Raw genomic sequence first — 25,317 nt, 5'->3', positions numbered from 1 at the left:
TTTCTGGTTCTTTGCCCTAACAATCAAGAATTTTCCACATTTATATCTTAAAAACTAACTTAAAGAGAATGTGCTAATCTATACTGCACAAGCAAAGATCAGGAGCATACCAAGAAGGGAGAATGGGAGGTGGGCAGTAATGAAATGTACTGTCAATAAAGAACATAAACATAGGGGTGCCTGGGTGGATTAGTCAATTGAGCAGCTGACTCTCGATTTTGGCTCAAGTCATCTCAGGGTTGTGAGATGGAGCACCTACTGGGATCCACACTCAATAGGGAGTCTGCTTTGGGATTCTCTCGCCCCTGTCCTCCCCCCAAGTTTTTCCTAAAATAAATTAAAAAAACAAAACAAAACAAAACAAAAAAACTGACCAAAAGTTGGCCTGCTTTTTATTTTCACTATGCACCAATAATAGTGTCAATTCCTCTTTGAGGTGAAAGATTCTAATCTGCACACACCCCATCCCCTGCCCCTTTGGTAAGCCAATGAAAGAGACTCACCTCATCTTTTCTTACAGTCTCCTGGCTTTTCTTTTCTTTTCTTTTTTTTTTTTTTTGAAGATTTTATTTATTTATTTGACAGAGAGAGATCACAAGTAGACAGAGAGGCTGGCAGAGAGAGTGGGGGAAGCAGGCTCCTTGCTGAGCAGAGAGCCGGATGAAGGGCTTAATCCCAGGACCCCAGGATCATGACCCAAGCCGAACGCAGAGGCTTTAACCCACTGAGCCACACAGGTGCCCCTCCTGGCTTATTTCTTATAAAATGTCCTTACCTCAGGGAGATTAGTTGATGAGAAAGTGTTGTCCTTAAATTCCGTCCTTATACAGAATCAATCGATAGTTACTGATGTTCTTCATGTCCAGATCAAAAGTTTGTGTGGTTTTACAGTGAGCTGCCAGGAAAGCAAGGATAAATATAGGACTGCTAAAAAGAACAGACTATAAGAGAAAGCAAGATCTTTTAAACAAAGTATCAAGCTATAGCTATTGCAGAGATTAATTAAAACTAAATTATATGTGAAGAAAAAAGTCCTAAAATTAGGGATGCATTTGTAGAAATGTAAAGAAGGGCATACTTGAATTAGATAAACAAGGAAAAAAGTGCTGTATTAAATTTAAATCAGTAATGAGTATATTACATAGTTTACAAAGCATCTTTCCATAAAATACATGATCTCATTTGAGATCTCAAAAATCCTGTAAGGCAAACATTATAACAAAGTGGGAGGGAGTATACAGAACTGAGGATAGAATATTGTCTCCACCCCATAGTAATTATGTGAACTTGGGAATAGTAACTGCTTCGCACCTTGGTTTCTGCAAATGAAAAATAGTGATGGTGAATGTCTCTACCTCATAGCTACTATGGGATTAAATTAAATGAGATACTACATACAGCACTTTAATATACTACCTGGTCCATTTTAAGTGCTCAATAATGCTATTATTATTATAATTTTACAGGTGAAGAAACATACTGGGGGAGATTAAATTCAAAGTCATCTGACTACTAAGGAGAAAAGCTAACAGTGGAATTCTAGACTGGCTACATTCCTACCACCCTTATTATTATTATTAGAATTAGATATTATTATGAATATCTACTTTTAATTAGAGTATGGATTAACCTTTTGCACTATTTTTATTTATTTATTTATTTGCAGCTGACAATGTCATTTGAGTTTGACAAATTCAATGGTATTATTAACATCATTTTCTATTTTAAAAACACTTCTTTTGGTGGGAATAAAAGTTAATCAAAGGCATTGAAAAGAAATGGATCTCCATGGACAACTGGGGTGGAGACTACAATCCAGGGCTGGAAAAAGTTAATTTTGGTTTTTCTGTAAACCTCAGAAAAATGCAAAGTCTATTAGGTGGTAGACAGCAGAAAGACTGCAAGCTCTGTGAGTGGAGGGATGCTTGTTTATGGCTCTATCTCAAGACTACAGAACAGTGATTAGTAGGTGCATAAATAAATGTTTAATGAATATTTAAATTAAAAATCAACTGTGAAACACATCCTTAAGAGGATCTGCTTTACTTTGACATGCTTTCTTTTCTATCTTTAATTATACAATAACTAAAAAAGTCTATCATATAGTCACCCACCCATAAAAATAGGGGGTTTTTATCAAAAGATTCAGAGTAAGAAATAAAAGACTAAATAAGGCCTTAAATAGCTTTATTGAAATCTGTATAAATAAACATGCACATTTCAAATGTAAACTCAAGTGAACTCAAGTGCAGACAAAATTTTAACCTCTGTCATGCAGGAGGTTAGTTTACATTAAAAAAAAAAAAAAAAAAGAAGAAAAGCAAGAAAAGAAAGGAAAAGAAAAGAAAAGAAAAGAAAAGAAAAAAACCCAAAGCAGCTTTTAAAATACCAGGATGAAAAACCAGCTTTAATATCAAGGTATAAAGCAAAGCCATGATCAACATACCTCATTTATCCTGGTCAAATGCATTTTTTTTTAAACTTTTAAATGCTAACATAAATAAATAATTTACCAAAATGTGCACTCACAGAGTGAACTTTTATTTACAATACACAATTTATAATCTATTGTATTTGATTAGTTCAAGTGAAGAACATTATACTTTTTGCTTTAATAACAGTGGGACACAAAGCAATTTCTCAGGTAGTCGATATGTGAAATGTGCCCCAGCATTTAGATTTTCTATTAAAGGCAGTATTGTATGCCAATCAACAATACATTCTTTCAACTAGATTAAAGGGAAAAAGCAGCAAATGAAAAATGTTTCAAATGTTCACGCGTATTTTTGGCATCCTGGATCCTTGAATGTGGTGAACTTAAATCAAATTCAAGGTTTGTATGCTTTATATACTATACAGGTTCTGACTCTAGAACATGCAATGCCAATTTTCTTATAACAAGTTACCTTCTGAGAAAAGCTGTAAGGCTATGGTGAATTCCATCAGGAACACACAAAGAAAGTTAACAGACCTACCTTTAAAGCCAATTGTCCATTAATGATTTAAAGGCCAGTATATGAAAAAAATTTCTCATGTAAGCTTGATGTAGTTATTACTATGGATACAGAATATTCTTAAGTCTGTCCTTCTATTACAATAATTGGAAGAGCTAAAAGTTGCCAAATTACCAAAAAATGGGGTAGAGAAAAACAGACAGCAAAAATTTTAATTTTGGACCACACCAGATTAAAGATATGCATTTTAAAGCAAATCAAAAAATTTTTGAGTATCTAAGGAATAGATCCGAATAGCAGGAAAAAATACTTACATTTAACTGAAAAATGATTTTAGATGGAGTGTGAAATCTAGAACCTGTTTCCACAGCAGCAGTAAGATGAACATAATATTCTGGGTTTTTAGTGATACTACAAAAGAAAATAACTTTTCCAAGATTGTTTCTTATATCATGATTTGGTTTTTTAATAGGCCCATGTAGATTACCAGGGATAGATTTGAAAATTTGGTTTTCCAAGAATACTACTGCAGTATTTATGCCACATTGATACCGCAGCTAGATATTATAGTAATATATGTGGCAGCCTAATGCACATGAACTAGATTATCCAAAAACTAAGTTCAGCCATAGTTTTCTTGCAGTATTATTAGAGCAAAATAAATGACCAACATCCACAAATTTAACATTTGTCATCAATTAACTCACATCCAAAAAATTAAAGAAAACGTAATTCATCAAAACAGCAGCAAACTTAAAAGGGATTTATTTGTGATTTCCTATATATATTTAGCTTGTAATTACAAGACTGTAAATGTATTAAGAGACAATTTCTGTTAAAGTTTTCATTGTGTTTCACTTCAAGTACTGCACAAGTTAAAATCTGATAAAGGATTTACATTCGGTTATCTGAAACTCCCCATCTCAGACTTTTGTTTAATGTGGTGGGTAACTTCATCATTTCAATAGATACCACCAGCAGGAAAGTCTCTCTTTTATGGCTTCTAGGACTTTCATTAGTTAGTGTGCATACAGTTTTCGTTTTCTATATCATTGTCATTATCATTGCTATCTTCATCACTTTCTAATGGGATGCCTGTGGCAGCTGAAGCACCTTTAGTTTCTCGGTCAAGAGGAAAAAAGCCAGTTCCACTGAAAGTGTCTTGTCTCTGGTAGAAGAGTACATATGCCGCTTTGGACTGTTGAAACAAATAAAGCATGTTAAAATCGTCATGATTCTCAAAGATCACAGTAAGTATACTACGTATTTTTCAGCTGGTAATCCATTTTGGTCACAGGGCATAAATCAAACAGAAAAATCACACATGGTCAAAAGGAAGTTACTAAAATTGGTTTAAATATAAGATGACATCTATATATAAAGGACGACTAGTCACCAGAATTAACATTTTTATTCTGTATTACACTGGTTGAACAGATAAGTAAATGTAACTATTTCATAGATTGACCTAGTCACTCTAACATGAAACAATTCTATGCTTCTTCCCTCTCATCTCTAAGGAAAATGTAAGCTTCTTTCTAACACTTATCACTTCACTCTAAGTTTGCTTTAGAGTCCAGCTTTTCCTACTGTTTCCATTCATCATCACTGAGTATCTTTAGTAAGTTCTTTATCTACTGGACTTCTTGGCATAACAAATACTCAAGTCTTTTCCCATCCTAAATCCCTCTTCATTCTACCGCCTTCTTCTAGTTGCCAGGCTGGCAGACAGAGTTGTCGAATATTCATTTTTCAATCTCCTGCACACTCCTCAATTCAGTATGATCTGTTGCCCCAATCATTCTAATGAAATGCCTTTCACTAGAGGCAATAATCTGCTATAGACAAATTAAATGGATGCTTTTTAAAGTTCTTTCAGTCAATCTCTCGCTAGCATTTAATGCTTTACTCCTCCTCTTTGCTGCATCAAATAATTTTTGGCATTTGTGACACTATTTTTCCTTAGATCTTCTATCTCCATGGTTATTTCTTTTTTTGTGTTCTCATTAAGTCCTAACCTTAAAAAAAAAATCATGTTCTGTCCTCTGCCCACCACTCTTTCTCAATCTATATCTTCTCACTAGGTGACTTATTCAAGCCTATGGCTTCAACTGCTACCTAAGACCAATAATGCAAATTTGTAACTTAAGATAGTTCTCGCTCCTGAACTCTAGTCCTGTTAGTCCCACTTTCTAATGGAAAATTCCCCAGAGCTATCATATAAGTAGCTCAAATTTCAACAGCAAATTTTCTTCCTATATTTCCTATCGTGGTAAATGCTGAAGTAAGTCATCTTCAACTTCTTTCTCTTTGCATTTCTATGTCTTTATTTATATCCAATCTCGATCAAGTTCTAATAATTCTATTCAGGAACTATCTTATAAATCTCTTTCCCCCTTGTCTATACATTACACCACAACCTTAATTTAGAAGCTTGTGTTGCAGAAATGACACCCTTCTTTAGTTGGAGGCTGTAATGGTCTTTCTGTTTCTTTTCTCAGTGCCTTCAAAATTTAATACTGTTCTATTGCTTAATAATCACCCATGATTCTCACAGTCTTTAAGAAAAGAAAGCTCTAAACCCTGAAGAATATCATCCTTTTTGAGCTAATTGTCAAGTTTAAGTTTAGCCTAATTTCTGCCCCATATTCCTAACAAGTATGTTCTTTCAGTAATACCAAATTATTTGCTGTTTTCCTAAAGCCTCCTTGCTTTTGTGGGTATTGTTGTTCTGCTTAGAACACCTTTACTTCTTTTGTTTAATTTACTTCCATTTGTAAAGTTGCAGACTCAGGTTAAACACCACTTTCTCATGCAATCTTCCCTGCACTGGTCCTATCTCTAAACCCTAAATCAATGGAGAGATGGCTGTCCTGTTTCCATGCAGTGAAGATGTTTAATAGTACTTATGATTTAACTGTTAATTTACTTCTCTGTCGCCAACGTGACTTCCCACATGTTTACTAGTTAGATGAGAGCAATTTGGTTGGGGTCATAAACACTTAACTGGTCCTTGCTGTTCCAGCACAGCTCAAAAAACACTCGCAGGTTTGTTGTTACTTCTTTCTTTCTTTTTTTTTTTAATTAATTAATTTATTTTTATTTGCTTATTTACAGCATAACAGTGTTCATTGTTTTGGCATCACACCCAGTGCTCCATGCAGTACGTGCCCTCCCTATTACCCACCACCTGGTTCCTCAACCTCCCACCCCACCCCACCCCCTCCCGCCGCCCCTTCATAACCCTCTGGTTGCTTTTCAGAGTCCATAGTCTCTCATGGTTCATCTCCCCTTCCAGTTTCCCTCAACTCCCTCTCCTCTCCATCTCCCCATGTCCTCCATGTTATTTGTTATGCTCCACAAATAAGTGAGACCATATGATACTTGACTCTCTCTGCTTGACTTATTTCGCTCAGCATAATTTCTTCCAGTCCTGTCCATGTTGCTACAAAAGTTGGGTATTCGTCCTTTCTGATGGAGGCATAATACTCCATTGTGTATTATCTGAAGACAAAGACCACTGGCCTTGGAAGATCTGCATTTAGACCTTGAGAAGTAGTTAAAGGGGAAGCCTGGAGGGTTTTATGCACATGTAACAAATTCTTTCGTAATTAGCTAATGATGGATACTTCTTTGTAATTATTTCTGTTAGCTATATAATGCCTCACTGCCCTGAATAAATTCGGAACTGTGGACATCTTCCTTAGTGCTCCTCCTGCCCCCATCTCTTTGTCTCTTTAACTTCTTTTCATCATCCTCTTACCCTCACATTCATGGTCGATTTGTCGCGCTGGCCGCGACACCCTTATTAAGCCAAGTCTTTGCTTTCTTCTTAGAATAAACTTGTCATTCCCTCACCAATCAATATTTGTTAATAAAAATATGCTCTGCTGGGAAGCAAAACAAATGCCAATATTTTGGCTCCATCTGTGGCTGAAAAACTGATGCAAATATGAACAGATATTACTTCCTCATTTTTCTACTATTCAGAAAATATCCAAGTAACAGATACTCAAGGTCAATTAAAAAAAATTCTCTAATTTTTTTCATCCAACCATGTAATTTTGAGTTTAAATGTTTAAGTGTCACAAAGCATAAGACTTCACTTGAAAAATCGTAGGTATGGTAATGGAAGGCCCTTAAAGATTTTTCCTTTTCTATTTTAGTACTCTCAGTAGTCAATGTCCCCAAATGTCTGAACCTATTTTCTAAAGGAAAATTTTATCATTTTCATTAGAAAACTCATTTTTCATGATGAAATTTATGCTTCTGTTAGCAGGCAAATTTGGAGACAAATTTCCACTTGGAGGACAATTTACATTTCTTTAAATCAGAGAAAGTCTCTCTTAACTATTAGAAACTGCTAAAATATAAACCGTAGCATTTCATGGGAGCTTTTAAAGTGGCTCCTGTGATTTTCAGGAAATAAAGACATACTTACCACAATCTGGTCTTCAGATGCAGTTGAGACACTACTGTCATCAAAGTAGTACCATTTTCCATCATCTTTATTTTTTGCGAAAGCAGTATCTAATGAAAAAATATAATCACTTCTGTGACTGAAATGATCTATGGTTTCCTGGGGGGAACCCGCAAAACTTTACAATCATCTATATAAGGAATACATATTAAAATTACATGACAATCATCTACACAAGACCTATCTATTACACATTCAACTGATTCCACTGATTACAGGTTTTAATATATTCCCTACAATCTAAATGCCCAAGATAATTTTCAAAGACATTGAAATTTGTGACTTTTTCATCCCAAGGAAACACAGAATAGATTTATTATTTTTCAGTTCACAGAATAGTACTAATGACAATACATGGGAATTAATATTTATGTAGTGCTTATGGTAGACCAGCTCTAGTGCTATGTACTTTACATGTATTATCTCACAAAGAAGGTATTATTATTCCTCTAACTTTAGAAATAGGGAAAGTGAAACATCAAGAGAAGTTTAATATATAACAGTAAAGCTGGTAAGTGGTTGAGTGAGCATTTAAACCCAGGTCTGTCTCTGACTCCAGAGTTTGACATTTTATTTTATTTATTTATTTTTAAAGATTTTATTTATTTACTTGACAGAAAGAGATCACAAGTAGGCAGAGAGGCAGGCAGAGAGAGAGAGGGAAGCAGGCTCCCTGCTGAGCAGAGAGCCCGATGCGGGGCTCGATCCCAGGACCCTGAGATCATGACCTGAGCCGAAGGCAGCGGCTTAACCCACTGAGCCACCCAGGCGCCCCAAGAGTTTGACATTTTAATCATAACTTAAATTTTGTATGACAAATATTTTTTCAATAATACCATCCTATTAACTTGTAGCAGTTTTTACACCAAAATCTTTTTTATTCTTTAACAAAAATATGGAGCAAGAAAAAAATAAAAAGTAATTTATTTGTACAACTTTTAAAGATTTGCTTTATCAATAAAAGTTAAAAATGCCCCCTTTACACATTCCATGCTTTGTCTTAACTATCCAATAACTGAGGAAACAAAGTTGCAAAACGTCTGCAAAATATTTATCTGTCATCATAGCTTCTAAAAAGTGACACTTTACAGGTTATATCTTCTAAATTGTTCTACCCCTCACAAAACAAAATTGTTGCTCTTATGGGTGGAGCCTATTGTGGGTTGTAAGTTTGTCAGTTGAATTATAGACCACTGTATCCACAATTAAAAATAAACACTGAATAAAAAGACAAGATCTAGCAATAAAATGGTTTATAAGAGAAAAACTGAACAAAAAGGCATCTAGAGTTTGCAAACCAAGTGATACCAAAAGAAAAAATATGTCAAATACTGGTAAAAGAGAGAAATAAGAGAAAGAAGAACTACCATTTTAAACATAAATGCAACTAATAATGTAAAACAATTAATAAAATTATTAGTAGAAATAGATAAATCAACATTTTAATAAGAATCCTGACAAATTCTAAGAAATATAACAAATATCTGAATATAACTGATAAGCTTCAAATATAAGAGAAATATAGAATTCTATGTCTGGACAGGAACTATATATGTTTTTCAGGTACAGACACATTTAAGAAACAGACCATGTATTAAAGTACATGGACACTTTAATAAACTAAGGATTAATATAACATAGGCAGTATCCCCAACTGTTATGTAATAAAATTCAAATTAAGACAGAAGGAGAGCTTTAAAAAAACCATACATTTGGAAAAGCGTATGATTAAGTGCCCTGGACTAATAAGAAAATCATAAAGGAAATTAAAAATACATACAGAATTAAAAGTAGATGAAAATACTACATTTCAAAGTTAATGGAATAAAGATAAAGCAGTAGAGGGAAATTTATAGCTTTAACTATAAATTATAGCCTTCAACAGAGGAGAAAAAAAGTAAAGATCAGGAGTCACATGCTACTGACCAAGCCAGCCAGGCATCCTACATTTTCCCTTTAATAAATATCTTAAGGAAAAAGTCTGCAGTAATCAAACATTATGATTTTAGCAAAATGTAAACTGTCAACTTACAGTGTCCTCCTCCCATCCCTCCATAGTGGTTGGAAACAGCAATCAAATTATAGCGACAAGGACCTGCATTTGGATTAATTAGGAATTCTGACATATCCAGGTCACTGTTTAACAAAGAGATCAAGTTAGTTTTATGTTTTCTCTAACATCATGAATTCTATTATCTTCTGTCAATGTCGCTTGACTCTTATTTATATAAAAAATCTCCCTCACTAAAGAAGAGTCAAATGACTAAAACATATCGTATGTATGTGTAAATACATACATATATATAATTTTATATATATATACAGACACACACACACACCCCCAAAATATGCATACACCTCTAAGTTTTGAATATTTTGGCAAAAATTTTCTTAGAGGTTAGGAATTTTAAAATTGTCCACTGACTGCTGTTTATTCAGATTTATGTTTTATGCTAATAAACTTAACTCTCAGTATATAGTAAAAGAGTCATCACCAGGGTCCCAATGACCCTTTTAATTTTTCATATTTCTGAAGTCATTTTTAGTAATTACGTATTTAAGGATTATTCTACATTTTCCTGGTTCTGATGATCTATATACCCCAAGTGGGTAATATTTTTTGAAACGCAATCAACTGTTCGTAATCTGTCATGCATGAAACTGGAACATGACCATTTTATAACTTATCATTATTTTTTTTTGGACTTGCATCATTAAAAAGCAATAATGATTCAAATTTCAAATATATCTCACAGATTCCAGCTTATCATCACTTCAGTTCTTCTTGCACTTAAATTATCAAAATGCTATATTCTTTTTTTTTTTTAATGCTATATTCTTGAGAAAACTTTGATGGCTCATAATTTTGTTAAGGAGAAAATTCCATTTTTTTTCCTGGTAAAAAACTGCAAAATGTTTTTGTTTTTATTTTTTTTTAAGTTTTTATTTATTTTTTAAAGATTTATTTATTTATTTGACAGAGAGAGATCACAAGTAGGCAGAGAGGCAGGCAGAGAGAGAGAGGAAGGGAAGCAAGCTCCCCGCTGAGCGGAGAGCCCAGTGCGGGGCTCCATCCCAGGACCCTGACATCATGACCTGAGCCGAAGGCAGAGGCTTTAACCCACTGAGCCATCCAGGCGCTCCTGCAAAATGTTTTTAATTGTAACTTTATAAACACCAATCAGAATAAGCAATCCAAAGACTGTTTTCAATATTACCTCTATTTCTTTCTAATCACACACACCTGCCAATGGCAGGTGTCTACTTGTTAACTGTATCAAACACCTGGTGTACAAATACAAAATATAATTATCAATGTTCTTTTAGCAAAATGGGAGAGTACCAAATTACTGCTGCAAAATATTGCGCGATGAAGTCCTTCCTGGACCATGTGAACAAGAATACACAATTTCATTTTTGTCCTTATGAATTCTCAATTAAATTTAGTGAAAGGTTTAGAAAAAAATAAAGGACTACAAAGATGCTGTCTCCAGACTTTTTAAAAAGATGATGTAATACCCTGACCAAAGCAATAAACTGAAGTATGACACAAAAGGGATGACTAATTATACTACTGGTATCATCCTTTTCAACAATTACATTATTCTGTTTCACATTCAGTCTTTGTAAAAAAGTGTACTTAGGAATAACTGATGATTAATGATGAAATAAATCCTAGGAAAAAATAAAATCAGTACGATCCCACAGAGTATCTTAGATTTATTTATAAACAGTGCCAACAAACCCATATAATAATGTAATACAGAATTGCTTTTATTCTGTTGTTTAAAAAGGTGTATTTTCTCTTTATTCTCTGAAAATTATCTATTTTTTTTAAATTTTATTTATTTGACAGACAGAGATTGCAACTAGTCAGAGAGGCAGGCAGGGAGAGAGGAGGAAGCAGGTTCCCTGCTGAGCAGAGAGCCCGATGTGGGGCTTGATCCCAGGACCCTGGGATCATGACCCGAGCCGAAGGCAGAGGCTTTAACCCACTGAGCCACCCAGGCGCCCCCCAAATATCTATTTTTTAAAAAAGATTTTATTTATTTTATTTAACAGAGAGAGATCACAAGTAGGCAGAGAGGCAATCAGAGAGAGAGAGGAGGAGGAGGAAGCAGGCTCCCCGATGAGCAGAGAGCCCTATGCGGGACTCGATCCCAGGACCCTAAGATCATGACCTGAGCCGAAGGCAGAGGCTTATTAACCCACTGAACCACCCAGGCGCCCCTCTCTGAAAAATATCTAAAAAGGAATAAAAATTTTTACTGATCCTTACAAATTTTTCGGACTACTCACAAATACACTAAAAAACTGAAGTTGGATCCAATACTATGATGATTTTACGAACCTACAGTTGCCCAATGTTTATAAAGCATAATCAAAACTTACTTGATGGGAAAATCAACTAAAGTATCCAATTTGTCTCTCATGTATCGACTGTAAGAAAATCGCTTGAGATGTACCACAAGTACTGGAGGCAGGGACCATAAATCCAGTTTCTTTGTGGCTTGCTGATGTTCTTTACAATTTGGACAATACCTAAAAATAAAGTGAAATATTTAAAGCTTGCTAAAGGTAAGGAAAATAATAGATTAAAAAAATGCTTGGCAAGTTTCACATTTATTCAGTGGGCAATTACTATGTGCCTAATACACATCAGACTTAGATATATATATATATATATCTTCAGTAAATCAAATTGATTTAGAATATTATAAATTAATATGTATATAGGTATTCAAAGAAATGATGAAGGCTAGATTATTTACATTTTAGTAAGCTAAAAGAACACAAAACTATGTTGAGATATAAGTATTAGAAAATCTCAAAACTTCTGGGCTCTAATGGAATTAAAACACCACAAAACAAGATTTTCCTAAAAACGTTTCTATCAAAAGAGCTGCACAGCAAAAAATTCTTGGGAAAACTAAAATTATCCATAGTAAAATTGCTACTGTAGAAAATACAGTAAAGAGATTAAAGCTTAACATTATAATAATACTTCTAAACATCTGAGTCACTTTTCTTTTTAAAGATTTTATTTACTTATTTGAGAGAGAGAAAGACAGACAGTGACAGATAAAGTGAGAGAGAGCACAAGTGGGGAGGAGAGGAAGTAGCAGGCTCCCAACTGAGTAGGGAGCCGGATGCAGGGCTCGATCCCAGGACCCTAAGATTGTGACCTGGGCCAAAGACAGAAACCTAAACCCACTGAGACACCCGGTGCCCCTCTAATCACTTTTAACAGACTTTTATCATTTAAAGAAGTGCTTATTATTTAAAATATCAAAAGGAATTTAGTTACCGCTTTTTCAACTTGATATATCACATACCTCAGTACAAATCCTTAAAAAATAATTAGATGCAATTTTTTAATTTTGTCTCTTACCAGGGATCTTCAGCACCTAGCTTTTCTTTTGTTGTAAAAAGCTCAATGCAATCTTTTAATTTCACAAAGGGTTTTTTAGGAGGTTTATATTCCACACTTTCATGTTTTTCAAAATCCTAAAGAGAAGTATTTCTTGAGTTAAGAGAACAAATGAAACAAAACTCATTTTAGTGATACCATCTTACTATGAATAGCAATGAAAAACTCCTAAACTTTCTCAAAAGAACTATAAAGCTTATTTCAGCTGAGATTTATACCACTCTTCTAAAAAAACTTCTCTATACACACCTACATGGATGATTAAAACTGTTAATAGAAAGCATGTTTGTAAACCAACAAGACATTTCTAGTATATAACCATTTTCTAGTAGCAAAATAACTATACTTGGTAGAAGGAAAAGAAAGTAACAAAACTGCAATCAACCTGGGTAGATATGGAATGAGTGATGACTTACCTCAGCAGCATTTTCATCAAAATATCGTTTTTTCAAATCAGGATCCCAATCCAAAGCAAGAAAAGATCTTTCTAAGATGAAAAACAAATTTTTTTTCCTTTAAAACTTAATATGCCTTCATGAAAATGAGTATATTTTAATGGTAAGATATATACTAGAATAAACAATCTTTTCTACTTGCTGTTTCCAAGCCATTAAAAATTTAAGGAGTTAAAAAAAAAAAAGAAAACTTTAGCATAAGTCTAACCTCCATTTAATAAGCAGTGATGTGTTTAGTACACTTAGAAATTAAGACTTTTCCTTTAAGATATGTAGATTTTATATAGATAAGTGAATGTTATTTTTCATGACTATTGACTTTCAGTTTTCACCTAAAATAATAACATACTTTGCTCAACTTCAGTGTTCAAGCCAGTTTTCATACTTACCATCTAGCCTAAGCTGCCGCTCATCAAATCTTATATGCCTGGTATCATCTTTGATGTAGTTGATATCTGTATTGCCTAAATTGTTGAACTGGAATGTAAACAATCTTTTTTTGTGTCCCGTGAGTTGACCTTTGCAAATATCCTCAGTACATAATCCATTTTCAGAATCATTATCTCCTCCAACTGAATCTTCAGACTGACTATTTTCATTCTCAGAGGGAAGTTCTTGATCCTGGCTGGATTCATCATCTGGCTCATCTGTTTCCATTTCACCTAATTTTAGATATTAGAAGTCTTTAAATAAACCCAATGCTACATTTAAAAGTTATTAATATTAACAATATTTTTCCCAGGCTCGGAGAGATTTTTTTAGTTCCTTAATCCCCATCTTCTTTTTTTCTGAGGCAACAATCCAAGTGAAAGGTTTTATAATTTAACAGGAAAGTCTTACTTGGTGAGCCTTCTTCATGTATGCCATTTGGGCCATTCCCATTAATATTTTGGTCCTTACAGCAGTGTAGGGATCCTTCAGTTTCTTCAGTTTCAGTAGATATTTTGACATATCGGCTTAAATAAAATCAGAAATCATACAAATTTAGTTCTATGAAGGTAAAAACTAAAAAAAAAATGTTTTCCATTCTTTCAGTACTTTTTAATGAAGTAATAGTGGTCATTAAGTAGATTCAAGGATAAATCAAATTCAGGATATAGTATCATAAGTGCAAGTGACTAATCATTTCTGTTTTGGTTGTCTTTACAAAAAGAAAGGAGGTGATTTGTTACTTCTAGGGTTTTAATATCTTTCTATGATAAAAGTTTGTGGCAAATAATTTCTTGACTTAAAATTATTGTATAAATACCCTCATTTAGGTGATATATGTATTATTGCTAAGATCACTTATAATCGCATAATGTGATCTTTATGTATGGGTTATGGGACTATAATGATTAAAATAGTTATGCAAGAAAGACTATGTCAGTTACAAAGGATAAAATCAAAGGGATCAAATGGCAGTTGTTTTTTTTTTTAAAGATTTTATTTATTTGTCAGAGAGAGTATACACAAGCAGGCAGAGAGGCAGGCAGAGAGAGAGGAGAGAGAGGAGGAGGCTCCCTGCCGAGCAAGGAGCCCGATGCGGGACTCGATCCCAGGATCCCAGGATCATGACCTGAGCCACAGGCAGTGGCTTAACCAACTGAGCCACCCAGGCGTCCCTGGCAGTTCTGATTATATTTCAAATCAAGGTTTTTAGGAAGACAAAAAGGGGTTGGCTTAATATACTCTCAACCCTGAAAGTCTATTCTTTTAAATAAAACCATTTGTAGGAGTTCCTGAACCAGCAATGTGTATAAAGAAATGAAGCATCTGAAATTTGTTAAAATGTCAGAGTGCATACAAGACAAATTCCTATTTTCTTCCAACTGTAAACTTTAAAACAGCTAAAAGATTCATGCTTTCTGGGTTTGCAATTACCTAAGTAATGTGTTTTACATGATCAAGAAACTGAATTAAACTATAATTTGATTTTATAAATTTGTTTAAACAGTTGAGATAATATAGGCTTATCAAATTATATTCTGAAAGTACACTGCACATTTATTTTTATTAACTATTCTAACACTCATTTTGTTAATGTAGAATTGTCTGACACTTACCACATTCTCAAAAGCAGGAGATTATAGAGTTTATCTTCAGTATTATTTCGTGGTACAGCCATAAGAAAAGGTTGACCAAAAAGTGAAGAACCAGTATGGTGGGTATAACTTGAGTGTCTAAATTTTTCTCTTAGGCAAACAGGAATAATCACATGTTCTGTATCTTCTGTCCTATTGATGTTAATTTCAAACCTGTAAGGACAAAACTGACCATAAACTCTGAAAACTTTTATGTTATTTCTTCTGAAATTTTCCCAATTAATATTTTGCACAATGAATTTTATACTTACACATAAATATCATCCCGTTCCATAATACTACTAAGGTTTTCATCCATAGCGAATATTCTGTGAAATCTATGATTGTATATATCAGTAACTATCATCTAAAAGGAAATAAATTTCTATTAAGCTGGTTTTACATCACTGAAAAACTAAACTCCAGTTTACATACTTCAAACCCAGAAATACATTACCTTATCTGCAGGTACTCCTGACAAAGCAGACAATGCTGTACAAAGATCAAGTATGTTTCCAATTTTGGGGACAACCACTTTGTACTGAAAAACAAAAAAATTGCAATGAATTTATTACTTTGGAAAAAATACTCAATAGATGAAAATGAACTCATGGTTGCTTCCTCACATTCACTTGGTATTTATTTTACAGTGTATTTCTCCAATCCTACCATCATCCTCCCTGGCGATGTCTCTATAGATAATTTATTTTAGCCTTACTGTTCCCTGGCTCTTTGGTTCAAAGACCCACACTTACATTCAACTATAGTTCACTTCTTGCATCTTGTCATAAACTTGTTCTACCTCTGGTTTCTTAAACTCTTATCAGGCTACTGACTAACCATTAATTACTTCTCCTGGAAACTTGTTCTTCCCCATTCTTGGCTTACACTTAGAGCTTTAGTCCTTTTAATTCTCAATTTTCCCCTGGTTTTCCAGCTTCCTACTGTCTTCATGGCCTTCCATCCAGATCCCACATGATTCATCATTTCAACTACTGCACTGCAAAACCTTTAACTATTTTGTTATTCAATTTTATTCTTGCTATAGTTTCTTAGAGCTGTTTGATATGCTGGAGAAAACTAACCAACCTAGAGACTGGTTTGCTACAAATGCACAGTGCCCAAGTTTTAACTGATTGTTCAACACTAGCCAGAAATTCTGTGCCTCCCTTATTTACTTCTTCCTCCATTTCTCTCAGTAACTATATAAAATCCTCACCATTCCTTAGGCTTCCTATTTAACCACTTCTCCCTTCACTGTCCACAGAATACAAAGAAAAAAAAAAAAAGAAAGAAAAGAAAAAGGAAAAAAGAGGCTACTGGATAGGAAAATCTCCAACTTTGTGTCCTTCAACAAACTTCTAAATGATCCTTTTCTCCATCTCTTTCTACACAGGAAAAGAATCAGGTGTCACCCTTCCCATCTAAGGCTAAACCTAGCATCTGTGCTCTGAATCTCATCCTGTTCCATTTCTTTGGGAACCAGCAATCAGCCTTTATTCCATTTTGTTCTAATCCTTACATAAGCAGTGAAATAATTTACAAGTCTCTCAAAAAAAAAAAAAAAAGAAAGAAAAAGGAAAAAAGAATGAAATAAACCATTCCCTCACTGCCTCTTCCCTCTATCTCCCTTTCTTATCTGCTTTATAAATAACCTTGCTAAAAGTAATGTCTACACTATCTTAACACTTCCTCACTTCCCATTCACTTATCAATCCATCCCAAGATTTTTGTCCTCATTTAATTATTTAACCTGTTACCAAGGTAGTCAAATTCCTTTAGAATTTTAACCTTAATCTTTTTTGCTTCTTAAGATTTTATTTATTTGTCAGAGAGTGAGTGAGCGAGCGCATGCACAAGCAGGGGGAGCAGAAGGCAGAGGAAGAAACAGGCACCTCCTTGAGCAAGGAGCTCAATGTGGGATTTGATCCCAGGACAATGCGGTCATGACGTGAGCCCAAGGCAGATGATTAAAGGCTTAACATACTGAGCCACCCAGACGCTACCCACCAGCCCCCCTCCCCTGCCCCCTTAGCCCTCTTCTTGACTGTATAGGCTCTCTTTAGAACAGGTGACAATATATCCCAGTTTGCTTTGGCCAGTCCTGGATGAGCCTGCTGTCCTGGTATAATTATTAATAATGGCCCCTTTTATTTTTAAGAGAATTCTGGTTTAGATGATACATTACAGGATCACCCTAGCCTTAAGGAATCTCATCCTTCTAAGACATTCACTATTATTTTCATAGAGTTCACTGCCCAATTTCTATCTCAAGCACAGACATCTCTCCTCCAGTATAGATAGGGAAACTCAATGCCAACTGATAGCTCTACCTAAATTTTCCTCATGCACCTCAACATGTACAATACTTAACACAGATTTAGGTCATGTTCGGTCAGCATATCCAATATTAAAACAGGTTTCTTTCTAAACATTTCTTCCTGTATATCCCATTAAAACAAATAGCACCTCTGTCTCCTCAGTTTTGCAACCCAATAAGCTTGGCATCATCTGTGAATACTCTTAAACATTTTTACTCCTTGTATTCAACTATTTCTTCTAATTGCCATCCTGACACTAATCTTAAGAGCTCAAGCCCTTTTCATTTATCATCTGATCACTGCAAAACTCACTTACATGGTCTTAGTACATCTGGCCTAAGCTTTTCCAATCCAATCTTTGCACTAGCCTGGGTCTTCTTTCTCAAATACAAATCTGGTCACGTAATCTCTCATTTAATAATCTTTAATGGCTCCCCTCATTTTTAGGATGAAGTCCAAACTTCCTTCCATGGCAGCAAATTTCTTTATTACAGCACTTCTGCTTATTGTATTATCTACTTAAAATTTCCAGATGTGGGCCATACCCTCTTTGCCTTTAGCTCTTTGTATATCCCACTGTTGTGCTCTACAGTGTCTTTATTTCCAGCTTTCACACGCTTAAAACCTAATCATCCTCAGGATTCAACACAGGTGTATTGGTAAGTTGGGGTATATCACTCCTGTATACTCCTACAGTACCCTGTCACAGCATTTTTCACACTGTATGAAAAGCTTCTTGGGAACAAGAACCAGGAACACCTTTGATTTCCAGCACTTCGCAGAGTATGGGAGTCCGATACCTAATACATGTTCAGTACAATTACTAATAAACTATGACCTAAATCAACTTCAGTAATGGGAAAACTCATCAAGTAAGTTAACTCAGTTCATTTCCCTTTCCTCTCCAGCTGGTTAAAGCACACTGTTAATGAGCCCATCATTTTGTATTTGAATTGTTACTGCCTCCAAGTAGGAAAAAAATGCCCAATTCTTTGTGCTGACCATGGCTCCAATCTCCACAAATCTGTAGTTTTGGCCACCAAGTGAAAAGAGGTATACTGGGGCACCTGGGTGGCTTAGTAGTTAAGCATCTGCCTTTGGCTCAGGTCATGATCCCAGGGTCCTGGGATCGAGTCCCGGACTGGGCTCAATCCCAGGTCTGAGGGAAGCCTGCTTCTCCCTCTACCACTCCCCCTGCTTGTTTTCCCTCTCTCGCTGTGTCTCTGTCAAATAAATAAATAAAATCTAAAAAAAAAAAAAAAAAAAAAGAAAAAAAGAAAAAAGGTATACTAATGGAATTCATATTGCTGGGAAAACAATTTAAAACCCAAATTATGGGAGAACATTCAGTACATGCCTTATAGGCTAATGTGAAATTTGAATGCAATCTGTCTCTATGTAATAAAGATTACTTTGTATTACTAGCATGGGAGAGTACTGTCTTTAACAAATGTAATGTAGAAAAACAGTGTATTTATTTTTTTGTTGCAATAAATTTTACTTATTGTTTTATGCTTCTCTCTCATTCCATTATACTCACTGGCATATATTTACAAACTTCCAAACTAGAGGTACTAGTGTAGTTTAGCATTGTTACAGTTTCCCTCCACTGAAAAGAACATTAACAATTCTATGCTTACTAAAGGGTGTGATTTTAGAAATGTGAACATTTATTCCCCTGGCCAAAAATAACAGCAGGCCTTTTCTGGCCCTGCTCAATATTCTTAGTACTACTGAATGAGATATTGACATGAGGGTATCAGGTTCAATGAGTTCATGAAGGAAACATATAAAGTAGCAAAAGAAATAGGGGAAATGTGCATTAAGTATATGACTAGTCTTTACTAGACTTTAATCACTCTGAATGAAAGGACTATACTTTTATTATGAATACTTCATTTATTGTGTCCTTGTTGACAGTAAACCTAAACTTACACTAAATTAATGGTTAAGATTTTAACTTTGCTCAAAAGTAGACCTTTCATACAGATTTCATGATATTGTTATTGACTGAACTGTGCCCCCTTAAAATTTAGTGTTGAAACTCTAACCACTAATGTAATGGTATTTGGACCGGGGGCTTTTGGGTGGTTTATATGAGATCAAAAAGGTGAGGCCCTCATGATGGGATTAGTGCGCTTATAAGGAGATGTGACAGAGCTTATGTGCAAACAGGTGCTCTCTCTCACTGTGCTCTCTCTAAACACAGTGAGGACAAGGTTGTCTGTAAACCAGGAAGAGAGTCTGCACTAGATACCAACCATGCTGGTACTCTTGATTTTAGTCTTCCAGCCCCAAGAATTGTGAGAAAAAAAATTTCTGTTGTTTAAAGCCACTCAGTTTATAACTACTATGCTCTAAGAAACTGCACTGTCTGGTTGGAACTCTAAGCAAAAGATCTTCAGTAAACAGTCTTCTAAAGTAGGAACCATGTCTCCTGTTTGCCAAACAGAGCTTTACAATTTCATGAGGTGCCCAACACATATTTCAATGAATATAATTTTTGAATATTTCTGCATCAGTAGTACTACAAGTTATGGAGGTTGGAAATACAAAGATTTACAAAGTCCCCATCTTTAAAGAACTCATGGTCTAGTGGAGAAAATATAAGTAAACGAAAGGTCATAATAAAATTTATTAAGTGTGATGACAGAATTGAACTGAAGGTAGAAGAGGAAGAACTACTTTTTTTAAGGGTGGTTCCGGTGTCAGAGAAGGATTAATTGATTAATGAAGGGAGAAAATATACTGCTTTGCTTAGAACATTAGTGAAGCAAGTATTTATAGCCAAACTAAATTTCTATTTCTATTCCAAGTTAACATGCCTAAATATCGGAAGTATTTAAGTATACTATTATCAAATCATGAATCAAAATGTATGGTATTAGTTCTACTTCCAGCAGTCATTAGAAAAAATGTATAATTAACATTAAAGTTCAAGTTGGAAAACGGGAAAAATAATGTTATTAATCTTTGGTAAGCTCATATTTATCCTAACATTGTAAATTGAACAACCTATCATTTTTCTTTCATAAGAAAAAGACTTTGAGAATTTTGCTTTTACAAATAATACTTTACACATCCCTCACCTTTTCAAAATTCTAAAAAGCTGTACTGAAATTTCCTAAGTATTTAGTTTATAAAATCTTACACAAATAAACTTATTATTGAATTGTGCTTGAGCCACAAGTTCTCAACACCAAGTTTTTATAAAAGGAAGAAATGCAAAGAAAATAATCATGATTTACCTGCATAGGTTTAGTAAGTGGATCCATTCTAACTAAATATACTTCCAACGTACGTTCTTTTTTCATGGGCAATGGAAGTGTCAAGTAACAAAAAGGATCAAATGTTACAGAAATCTTAGCACATTCAGGACAAACTAAAGTTGATTTGAAAAGGCCGTGAAATATATCTACTATGATAGAATCATTTCTTTTTAAATGGTTTTCCCAGGCTTCTTCAGCAACAATCTGTAAGAAAAATAGACACATATTACACAGAGATATAACATTATTGTAACAGTGGTGACAATAATATCATTAAACTTACCTTATCTGGCCTTCCATCTGCATCTTTTAATTGTATATATGGTTTTTTCCTAATTCTATTCAAATCTTCATGTAATCCATCTAATAGGAAAGCTAATAGCTCTTGACAGTCCTGCTGCTGGTATCCGGAGAACTGAGGTGCAAAACGTCCTACTTGTGTCTGTAAGAAAAGCAAACTATAAAATCAGTTATAGGGACAAGACTGATTAAAAAAATTTGATTCTCACTATTCATGGGTCTCATATTTTGTGAATTCACTGACTGCTAAAATTCATTTGTGGGCGTCTGGGTGGCTCAGTGGGTTAAGCGTCTGCCTTTGGCTCAGTTCATGATCTCAGGGTCCTGGGATCCAGTCCCGCATCGGGCTCTCTGCTCAGCAGGGAGCCTGCTTCCCTCTCTCTCTCTCCTTCTGCCTGCCTCCCTATCTACTTGTTATCTCTCTCTGTCAAATAAATAAATAAAATCTTTAAAAAAAAATAAAATTTATTTGTAACCTCCAAATCAACTTGTGGCACTTCTGCAGTCATTTGCAGATATGGTAATTACATATAAATAAATACATATAATTACATATCTTTAAAACATTTTTTAAATAAACATTTTAAAGTAACTAATCTGTAATACAGATAAGACCAGAGGAGAGAAAATATAGTAAAGTTCTGTACAAAGGATTTGGAAATACTAAAGACTATCAAAATTCAATATTACTTTAGGGTCATAGAAAAAATTACAAAGCTCTCATTTTGTTTCTGTGTGTAAAAAGAGGATAAATCTCAGGGATAACAGGAATGTTTGTGTTCATATATAATTTTCCTAGTCTTTGCAATACTAGTATTTTTTTGATAAAACTGAAGAAATGTGAAAGAAAAAGTCAGATATCAGGACCCTGTTTACACATAATTTTAAGACAGTATCTAGTAAAATAAAACTAACTGGAATCACGGGTAAGGGTTAAGAAACAGTTTGTCTAAACCAGGTTGTCCAAAGCTTAGAAAGTTAAAGAAGATACATAAATGCAGTAGTGTTTTCATTTGTTGTTTTTTATTTTTTAAGAACTAATATATAGTTAATAAAATGTTGCCCAGTAGATATCCTATATGAGTATCATTTAAGTTTGTGTTAAAATAAAAGCTGAAAACTGCTTATTCTCTAGAAAAATTATTTCCCTGCTTTCTGTGTCAAATAAACAAAAATCTTAAAAAATAAAATGGAAAAATTTTTTAACTATATAAAACTAAATTTCAGCTCGGGGCGCCTGGGTGGCTCAGTGGGTTAAAGCCTCTGCCTTCGGCTCAGGTCATGAATTCAGGGTCCTGGGATAGAGCCCTGCATCCAGCTCTCTGCTCAGCAGGGAGCCTGCTTCCTCCTCTCTCTCTCTCTCTCTCTGCCTGCCTCTCTGCCTGCTTGTGATCTCTGTCAAGTAAATAAATTAAAAAAAAAAACAAAACAAAAACTAAATTTCAGCTCAATTCTTATTTGAATGGCAAACTAAATTACTTGAGGTTTTATTGGTTCTAAGAGGTAACCACTTCACAAATAAGAATAAACTTGAGGGCGCCTGGGTGGCTCAGTGGGTTAAGCCGCTGCCTTCGGCTCAGGTCATGATCTCAGGGTCCTGGGATCGAGTCCCGCATCGGGCTCTCTGCTTGGCGGAGAGCCTGCTTCCCTTCCTCTCTCTCTGCCTGCCTCTCTTGTGATTTCTCTCTGTCAAATAAATAAATAAAATCTTTAAAAAAAAAAAAAAAAAAAAAAAAAAAAAAAAAAAAAGAATAAACTTGAAAGTTTAAGGATTATATTGAAAATATTTAATTAATATGCAGTGCTGGTTTTGCAGACTAGTTTCATTTCAATAATATTTCAAACTTACAATGACTCTCAAAATAAACTGAGTTATTAGACTTTAATGACATGCTCAAATTTAGCCTTTACATTTGTAATAAAAATTTATGTAGGTTTCTTAGATATGCACTGTATTCTAAAGCAACCTGCATATGCTCTGCTGTTTCTTGTCACTTTATACCCAAACAGTGTTTTCCAGCATTTCATTATTTCCCTCCCCATCCCCTAGAACCTTTTTGGACATTTTAAAGTAATCATCTGTCCCATCCCCCACCCAGGAAATTTAATAGCACAGATATATTGTGTATCTGTTTGTGCTGGGTCCCTATGGAGGGCCACAAATCAATTTAACAGCTATGATTTTTTTCACTCCTTCCCCAAAGAACCTGTTTTTGTCCTCTTGGGGATGATGCAGCCGTTATAGAAAATGTACTTACTATACTAACCTTAAAGGCTCTTGGCGTGACATAGCTAAATTTTCCAGACCACATTTGTTTGATCAGTTCAGCGTAAGATTTAGCTATTTCGCCTCTCATTCCCAAGGGATTGTCAAAATTCAGTTCTTCTTGATACTTATCATTGAGGAAGTATTCAGTAAGTGGAGGTGTATTGCTCAAACACTGCAAAGAATAAAACACATTTTCAAGTAAAAGTAACCACACATTAAACATGTTAAAACGAAGAGAGAAACAAACTGACTTGCCATAATATACAGAGAAAAATTTACATGATGGTCTCTTGAACTAATAAGTAATTAGTCAAATAAACACTCAAATGATGCACTCAACTATTCATTTCCCAAATTTCAGATCAATTACTTATAATAAATGAAAATGCTAATTTGTTGCTGTAAAATCTGCATTAATTTTAACCACAGCAAACTACCTGTTAACTGGGAGAGAAGCTCAGAGTTTTCTTTCCTTCTTTTACTTGATTGGTAGAAATTATGGATTGTCTACTCATCCCAGGCACCTGCAAATTAGCCTGAGTAGGTAAAAACTGAGATAGAGTGCAACAAGAAATTAACTTTAAAGAGGTATTTACTGCTTCCATTGTCAATTCCTTATCATGAAAGAGCAGCCTTTATGTTTTCCATTTGGTCAACCATTTTTAAAAGGGACAGTACAGATTAGCTGAGCCTGAGGAAACCGACTTTTGTTATGTGAACTCTAGCTGAGTGTGTTCTTATATCATCAAGTTCTTCAATACTTTAACAATCCAATTTTCCTTTATGGCAAGATTAAAACTATGAATAAGTTAATTCTCCATCTCTATTTCCATTTAGAATGAAATAATTTAGGATTTAAAATAAAATAGATGGCAGAGTATAGTTTTTCTACAATATATTATCTCAAGATGAATGATTTTAAGTCAATAATACCATACAATTTGACTTAACTATAAACCCAATATACTTTATTAGATGTCTAGAATCATCAAATAGACTATGTAATGACTGACAGACATGGTCATACAGGTCACTTTCTTTTGCTGCAGGAAGACATTTGTCTTGGGAGTCAAGTGGCAAGGTACTTAAGTGAAGTAGTTGCTTGCATCTAAAGGAGTCGAAATCCATTCTTACGAGAGCTTGAATTTATATTAATGGAAATCAAGATTTTTTTTTTAAAGATTTTATTTATTTGACAGAGAGAGAGAGAGAGAGACAGCAAGAGAAGGAACACAAGCAGGGGGAGTGGGAGACGGAGAAGCAGGCTTCCCCGCTGAGCAGGGAGCCCCATGAGGGGCTTGATCCCAGAACCCTGGGATCATAACCCAAGCCGAAGGCAGATGCTTAATGACTGAGCCACCCAGGCGCCCTGGAAATCAAGGTTTTTCAAAGCTTGCTTACCATTCATTTGGATTAAGAGACTGGGATTAAAGTCTTGGTAGCTATTAAAAGTTCAGCCTGCTGGGTTTATGCCAATAACTTGGGTATCATAAACTATGTCTATATACCATGTACTGTTTGGCTAAAAATTCAGGATTAGGCATATTTGTTTTTTTGAATTAAATCATAAAGTTCTATTCTGTGGTTTCAAATATGAATTAATTTATATTTACTGAAGTAGTATATATGTAATATAGTTACTGGAGTAACTATAATATCTATTTTGATATTTTCAATGAAATAAAAATAATACAGCTCAAACTGGTAATCTGGCCCCTGTCATAAGGCAAAAAGAGAGAACTATTTACAATGTGGAATCTGTTATTCTATAATTC

At 34.5% G+C, this 25,317-nt stretch overlaps 1 protein-coding gene across 4 annotated transcripts in view; it reads right to left on the bottom strand.

The window, feature by feature from the left end:
- Nucleotides 1–2,170: 2,170 nt before the first annotated feature.
- The window catches only part of USP15 (ubiquitin specific peptidase 15), a 118,210-nt gene continuing 95,063 nt past the window's right edge, over nt 2,171–25,317 (bottom strand). For 3 of the 4 annotated variants that reach the window (XM_046012260.1, XM_046012261.1, XM_046012263.1), the window contains 14 exons: nt 23,541–23,714; nt 21,257–21,415; nt 20,953–21,177; nt 15,841–15,924; nt 15,656–15,750; nt 15,366–15,557; nt 14,161–14,276; nt 13,710–13,982; nt 13,282–13,352; nt 12,827–12,942; nt 11,827–11,976; nt 9,467–9,570; nt 7,396–7,484; nt 2,171–4,152 (listed from right to left, as the gene is read on the bottom strand). In XM_046012260.1, the coding sequence (XP_045868216.1) occupies nt 3,970–4,152; nt 7,396–7,484; nt 9,467–9,570; nt 11,827–11,976; nt 12,827–12,942; nt 13,282–13,352; nt 13,710–13,982; nt 14,161–14,276; nt 15,366–15,557; nt 15,656–15,750; nt 15,841–15,924; nt 20,953–21,177; nt 21,257–21,415; nt 23,541–23,714 (2,031 nt within the window). In that variant the 3' untranslated portion in view covers nt 2,171–3,969. Of the gene's footprint in view, nt 4,153–7,395; nt 7,485–9,466; nt 9,571–11,826; nt 11,977–12,826; nt 12,959–13,281; nt 13,353–13,709; nt 13,983–14,160; nt 14,277–15,365; nt 15,558–15,655; nt 15,751–15,840; nt 15,925–20,952; nt 21,178–21,256; nt 21,416–23,540; nt 23,715–25,317 lie in introns of those variants that run through there. The other variant, XM_046012262.1, reaches the window with a different exon arrangement.

The sequence above is a fragment of the Meles meles genome, chromosome 7 (assembly GCF_922984935.1).
Source record: "Meles meles chromosome 7, mMelMel3.1 paternal haplotype, whole genome shotgun sequence".
Classification (NCBI taxonomy): Eukaryota; Metazoa; Chordata; class Mammalia; order Carnivora; family Mustelidae; genus Meles; species Meles meles.
This window is presented reverse-complemented; position numbering and strand designations above follow the sequence as displayed.